The sequence below is a fragment of the Aulonocara sp. 'chitande type north' Nkhata Bay genome, linkage group LG6 (genome assembly GCF_057382095.1).
Source record: "Aulonocara sp. 'chitande type north' Nkhata Bay isolate Kocher_YH1m ecotype deep benthic linkage group LG6, A_spYH_male_GT1.1, whole genome shotgun sequence".
NCBI classification, from domain to species: Eukaryota; Metazoa; Chordata; class Actinopteri; order Cichliformes; family Cichlidae; genus Aulonocara; species Aulonocara sp. 'chitande type north' Nkhata Bay.
In genome coordinates, this window is record NC_141349.1 from 22,669,990 (window position 1) to 22,676,791 (window position 6,802).

At 42.3% G+C, this 6,802-nt stretch overlaps 1 protein-coding gene and 1 long non-coding RNA gene across 2 annotated transcripts; one reads left to right on the forward strand and one right to left on the reverse strand.

Annotated features, from left to right (window-relative positions):
* Nucleotides 1-1,556: 1,556 nt before the first annotated feature.
* On the reverse strand, nucleotides 1,557-2,332 carry LOC147327793 (uncharacterized). The gene is made up of 4 exons (XR_015130045.1): nucleotides 2,287-2,332; nucleotides 2,102-2,175; nucleotides 1,900-1,947; nucleotides 1,557-1,763 (listed from the first exon to the last, which is right to left on the reverse strand). It is a non-coding gene; the product is annotated as an uncharacterized LOC147327793 (long non-coding RNA).
* Nucleotides 2,333-3,108: 776 nt separating this feature from the next.
* Nucleotides 3,109-6,265, forward strand: LOC147327794 (uncharacterized). The gene is made up of 2 exons (XM_086297406.1): nucleotides 3,109-3,292; nucleotides 5,658-6,265. Exons 1-2 carry the CDS (start codon nucleotides 3,109-3,111, stop codon nucleotides 6,263-6,265), a joined length of 792 nt encoding a protein of 263 aa, XP_086153532.1.
* The last annotated feature ends 537 nt before the right edge of the window (nucleotides 6,266-6,802 follow it).

Sequence of the window (6,802 nt, forward strand, 5' to 3'; positions counted from 1 at the left end):
CAGAGTCACACTGCTAGCGATCGAAGATTTTTGTAAATTTGACAAGCTGAACGCATTCTGTACTGTACAGGAAACCCGGCACAAGATTGGACGCAGAACACAATGCGCTGTGCAAACAAAAACTAAAACAAACTATGCAAAATTCTACCAAAAAACATTTGCGAAACAGCGAGGCCGTGAAAGGTGAACCACATTATAGCAAGGGACCGCTGTAACTCGTATGCTGCAGAAGAAATTGCACCTTACTAATTTAGAAGATCATCGTTTAGCCTGGAAAGCCAGTTTGCATCTGTATAAAAAAAGGCTATATAATAATACTAGAGAACATCTTACTATTCATCACTGATTGATGGAAATAAGAACAAACATAGGTTTCTCTATAACACTCTAGCCAGACTGAGAAAACCCGGGGCTCTGTTGAGCCAACAGTCGTTTAACGTCAACTAGTGATGACTTTGTGAATTTCTTCACGTGTAAAATTGTCAACATTGAAGAAAAAAATTGCCCATAATCATCTCACAGATGTAACATTATGTACAGCTACTTTCAGTAGGAAAAATGACAAAAGCTTTGTCCAAAAACTTGTGTGTCATGGCTGTGTGAAGGCAGGCAGGAAAGGTGGACCAAAAAGCAGGACTCACAGAGGCACAGGTGTACTCAAAACCCTCAGCTTTATTGTGGGAATGCAGACTGAACAAAGAACTAACTAGACTGGAATGCAAACAAACTAGCAGGCAGGCAAACAGAACACACAGGGTGGTATGAGGATGAACAGACGTTAACGATGCCACACTGACACAAAGACACACTGGGCTTAAACACACTGAAGGAGTCATCAAGGAATTAAAGACACAAGGGGAACAGCTGGGAGGGATAAGACCTAACAAGACAGGGGGAATAAAGCTAGAAACACTGACAAAGACAGGAACATGAACCTTCAAAGTAAAACAGGAAACAAGACACACTTTACAAGGACACGGACTCGACAAAGTAAGACAGACTAGACGCTGAATTAAACCGGCAATAATAACAAAATACAACCCGAACCTTAGTCATAATGCAAAAACATACCAGAATAACTGAAACACAGATTCATAATTCAAAAATAAACCAAAGCATAAGGAACTCAAAATGCTGGGTTGATCCGACCCAGGACCGTGACATTATGGGCCAAACTGTACAATAAAAAGGTGTTTGTGAAAAACCCAAAACAAATTTTGTGTCTGCCTGATTTTCACTGATGAACTTTATTTTGCAGCTACCAAACACAACAGTGAGCAGAAAGACTAAAGAAAAAGTCAAGATTCAGTTTAGAAAAGAGAAAAACTAAAGCAAAACAAGCAACATTATGTGCTTTAAGGTGCCAATTTGAGAGGTATACCAGGGAATCAGGTACTGGTTGAAGCCTTTCTTTTTCAGAAGAGCTACAGTATCCAGAGTTGTACGTAGTGAAGAAGTAGCGTTCAGCTAGCTACACTGCACTGTTGGCACAACAACATTTTTAATCTTAGTTTAAGACAGAGTCACTCAAAAATAAGCACTGATTTTCAATAATCCTGTAAATAAATGACAAAAGAACCCCAGTGCAATTCAACATAGGTTTTTATTCATTGTTGGTTTGTGGCAGTAATAGCTGTTGGTTAAGGAGCAGCTTATCGTATAGCAGCAAGAAGCAAAGCAAGGAGCGTTGAATTCTGCAGAAGTGCTGGATTCTGTAGAAAAGGTAGTAGCAGGGTAAGACGATTTAGGGAAGGCCCAGTAATCTGCAAGAGAATCAGTAATATATATTATTACATGTGATAATGCATTCTCTGGTGAATAACTTCTTAGAGATATGTAAATATCAGAGAGTCAAGTGTGTCTAATGTTCAAACCTAGAAAGACAAACATGAGACTCACCCCCTCCCCAGATGAAGAACGTGCATCGCGCTCGTGTGCTGAGTCGTCCTGTTTAAAAAAAACATGCAAATGTATTGTTTGGATATGATAGGATAGGAGCACTGACACAGTCTCTGGTTACACAGTTACACACACAGTGCAAGATATATTCATATATTACAGATAACATCACTAGCACAGTCTTCAGGCATATTACACTTACAGGATTTGCCAGAGCAAGGCTCAGCAGGCATCCAAGCAGAAACACAACCTTGATCATGTTTTCAGTGATTTCACCTGTTAACAATATTTCAGATGAGATGTGGTGAAAACCATCTGCAAAATCACCATTCAACCAACATTATACTGAAAACAGAGAAGCAATAAGAGATTGATGAGAAATGTTACCGTCAGGTCTTCACAACTTCAGCAGACTGTCTCAGAGATGTGGATGATTGTGGTAATGCTGTACTGACAGCAGAGCTTTTTATACACAGTTGCAAGAGATGATTTAATCTCATTTGCGTAACTGTTGGGAAACTCTAACTCTTAGAAAACATTCTCATCTTAACAAGGGTAAACACAATTAGGCAACAATCAGGGACACACCTGATTAATCTTTTTGCTGCAACACAGTGATGTGAGATTGACCAGGTGTGAGTCACATACAAAACTAACTGTTGTTTGTATATGTTCCTTTAAGTATAATTGTCTAACCTTTAAAATATAGGGGTAATGGTTACCAGGTCCTATCTATCTATATATCTATCTACTGGCTTTTTAAAAAATGTAAAGAAACTAGAAAATAATCAGGTGTTGTATATTACCACCGTTCAGGGGTGGGTCTGTGACCCAGCATTTTGTGTTATTTTATATTGTTGAGTTTTCTTTTATTCTGTTAAGTTCTATTATTATTATTCAAAATGGTTAAAATCACACACAGGTGTATCACGTCAGGTGCACAGGATCAGTACATTGTTACCCAGCATTATAAAGGAGACTTGTCCTATTGCAACCTCAGATTTAGTTTGGTATGCTCCTCACCTTTTAAGTGTTGAGATGAGCGCCATAGTGAGATCTAATAACTGTCTGACGCCCTAAGAAAGAAGACTGTGGCCACTTATGAGTCTGGTAAGGGATTTAAAAAAGATCTCAAAAGAATTTGACATCAGCCGTTCCACCATCTGGAAAAGTATTTACAAGTGGAGGACATTCAAAACAACTGTCACCATGCCCAGGTCTGGCCCTCCAAGCAAATTCACCCCCAGAGCAGACCGCAAGGTGCTCAAAGAAGTCATCAAAAAGCCTAAAATGTCATCACTGGAACTACAGGAGGCTCTGGCTGCTGTCGATGTGAAAGCGCATGACTCTACTATCAGAAAGACACTACACAAGTTTGACTTTCATGGGAGGTGTGCAAGGAGGAAACCTTTGCTCTCTAAGAGAAACATTAAGACCAGACTGAAGTTTGCCAGGACAAACGTAGACAAACGCCATGACTTCTGGAATAATGTTCTTTGGACAGATGAATCTAAAGTGGAATTATTTGGAACCAGAACAGTAGACATGTTTGGCATAAACCAAATACAGCCTTGCAAGAAAAGAACTTCATACCAACTGTGAAGCATGGAGGTGGCAGTATCATAGTTTGGGGGTGCTTATCTGAGGCACCACCTGGCCAGCTCACCATCATAGAATCCATCATGAAGTCTGCTGTGTGTGAGGAGTGGGGCAAACTTTCTTCTGATCGATGTCAGAGACTGGTAAAAGGCCACAAAAGGTGTCTCACTGAAGTTATATCAGCCAAAGGTGGCAACACTAGTTATTAGGGGGGGTAGAATGTCCTAACTTTTTCCTCCATTAAAATACACAATTTTTGTTCCTTTTTTTGTTTTTTGTTTCCAGTAATACACGAAAACATAATTGGACAGTGATATGTGAACATTTCTTAATTAAGAGCTGATAATTTAATGCGGTGCCCTTATTTTCTCACATGACTGTTGTAAAAGTACCAGACACACACGAGGATTGTGCTCACTATTATTGCGTTTTCTTGACAGTTGTGAACTCAAGGAAAACAGTCTGTTCCAGTCGAGCTCTCTCTCTCCCGGCTCGAATCTGGCTTCACTATATAGAGAAATAGAAAGAGGCTGTGTCCCAATTCAGTGTCTGCACGCTTGAAGTACACGCACTACGCGTACTATAAGTACGAGAAGTGCGGAAGTGAGAGGCTTGTGAAATGGGACTGTCTAGCCTTTGTCGCGCTTTTCAGGTTGCCTAGCAACCATGATACTAACCGCGAGAAACATTACATACAGCATTGTTTGACATAAATGAAGGAGAAAAGATGTTTTGTTGGTCATTCAGTTTTTGTGCTGACATCACTTAGTCAGAGATTAGTTGAGTATCTGAGGCTGAGACCACGGAACTGTAAAACATGATTGTTGGGCTTCATTTGACTGAACAGTCATTTCAAGATTAGTTAATAAATAACAATTAGCTAATGTTGGTCATGAGACTAAAATCATCTCACTGCGGTAATGTAAATATAATATGGCCAATATTATATGTATTGTCAGATTATTATGAGATATATATATATTACAGAATATATTACAGCAGTGAGCTTGAACTGTGGGTCAAAGATTTAAGTTGCATTTATTTAAATATCCTATCACCTTAAATCTTCACTCAAAGACAAGTATCTTTGACAGTGTATATATAGATGTATCATATATAAGAGACAAATATTGTTCGTTTAATATATTGGCATTACTAAATTTGGCTCACCGCTTACATACATGTGGGGCAGGGATAGCCCAGTAGGTAGAGTGGTGGCCCCATGATCGGAAGGTCGGGGGTTCGATTCCCCTGAACAGCTACCCTGAGGTACCCCTGAGCAAGGTACCGTCCCTACACACTGCTCCCCGGGCGCCCAATGGCTGCCCACTGTGTCACTGAGTGAATGGGTTAAAATGCAGAGAGGATTTTCCCCACGGGGATCTATAAAGTACACTTTCTTTCTTCCTAAAAGTAAAATGTACGAGCTGTGAAAACTGTTTCTGATAGAATGAAGAGTAGACTGAGATATTAAATATTCCTTTATTGGGTGGGTGAGAAAATCAGACCATGTTATAACTGCTTTAAGTCATACAGAATAGATATCAGAGCCTTAAACAGACTGACTTCTGCTAAATGGGTCAAACTGGGCAGAAAGTATACAAACACATAACATCCTTATAGAATATGATGTAACACTATAGATCAACTTACCTCAGAATATATAAAGCATATAAACAATTACAGCAATACGACACAACAAACACAGCAGTGCTACTAATCCAAAATACTCAAAGCTTCATAGAACTGAAACAAACATTCATTTTTAGCTCCATTCTGCTGCTGATACATACTTTAGGTTTCTGAACATTAAACTTGTTGCTGGCTTTCATAGTGTGTAACCTGAAGGCCCTGAGTACTTTCTCCCACACTGAAAACACTGGAATGATAAAATTATTTGAACATTACCTAATAAGACTGATTCAGGACACACAATTAGTTATTTTAAACTTTCCTAGCAGTCCTTCACAAACAGGGAACAGTCTGTCTATTCTCTCCATCTGTCGTCAGCTGCTGGCTTTTCCTCCTCCTCTTCCTCACACACTGCTGAGTTTGTCTGAGATGATTTGTCTGAGATGATGTGCAGCAGTGTGTCCCTCAGTCTGTCCTCACTCTGGACACTTGCAGTTGTCACACATGGAAATCAAATGTGTGATAAGCTGCAGGATTCAACTGGTCTCTGAATGCTATTGACACCCTTTTCTCAACGAGAAGTCTGGGCTCGGGAGAGCCTGAGTGCCCTAGAGGGACTTTCCCTGCCGGATACACGATGGACGGGTGGCAGAACTGGAGGGTCATGTGCCTGGCAGGACTGTCGATCGAGGACGCTGAAGATATCTATCTATTCGGAACCGTGATAACAGGGTTCTTGCTGATTGGAGTTGGCTTAGCCCTGGCTTATCGGAGAAATAAAAGAGCGGAACCGGCTGTTCAAACCCCCCCAAGGCTGCCCGCTGGAATCGAAGCGATGGGACGAGGCGCGACCTCTCACAACGAACGTAATATGGTCAACACCTTGGAGACGCTTGCATCGGCTGTGAAGGCTCAAAGCAACAACATTGAGCGTGTGGGGGGATACATCAAAGAGAGGCCTGCTCAAAATGGGACCCTTGAGCGACAGTTGGAAGACATCGCGGAACGGATCACTGCAGCTGTGAGGTCTCAGAATCAAAAGAATGACAACACCATGGAACAGAAGTTTGATACCATCATGGGGAGGCTCGCGGCTCTCCAACGGGAGATCGAGAGGCCAGTGTCGGAGTGTTAGGGCAGCCTGAAAATTCTCCTGGGCTGCTCGCATGGAAATTTACAAAATCAACATCGAGATTGAGGACCCCCATAACGGCACCAGCTGCAGGCCCAAGGCTGGAGCCGAACAATCACTCCCTGATAACGACTGTGTTACGGCTATTCTTCCCGTCCCATGCAAGGACACCTGGATTGCCTGGAGGACTGTTTACTTAACCTGATAGGCCGAAGGACACTGTCTCAGCTAAACTATGGACACGCACACACATACACTTACACTGATAAGCACTCACTCATCCCCCCTCCCTTTCCAACGCCTTCGATGCTTGTTGCCCCCTGGGAACACGAGGCGGGTCGCGGCCCGTGCTGTCAAATAGAAGGGGCCAGAAGGGGACAGAGGGGGAGTGCCTCCCCTGCACCCTGGTGACATACCTGCACCCCAAGCCCTGCGTGTGTGGGTGGGTGTGGTAGAGCGGGAATAGGGAGGCAGCTGAGGATGGGGAGGGAAGAAGGGGAGGGGCAAGCGGCCCCTCCCTGGGGCCAGCTTCCCCGCTGA

Excerpts from the sequence above, each read along its gene's own strand:
- LOC147327794 (XM_086297406.1), top strand. The coding sequence starts at position 3,109 with ATGCCCAGGTCTGGCCCTCCAAGCAAATTCACCCCCAGAGCAGACCGC. Across the intron at positions 3,293-5,657 it reads GTTTGACTTTCATGGGAGGT|CTGCAGGATTCAACTGGTCT; the intron begins GTGCAAGGAGGA and ends ATGTGTGATAAG.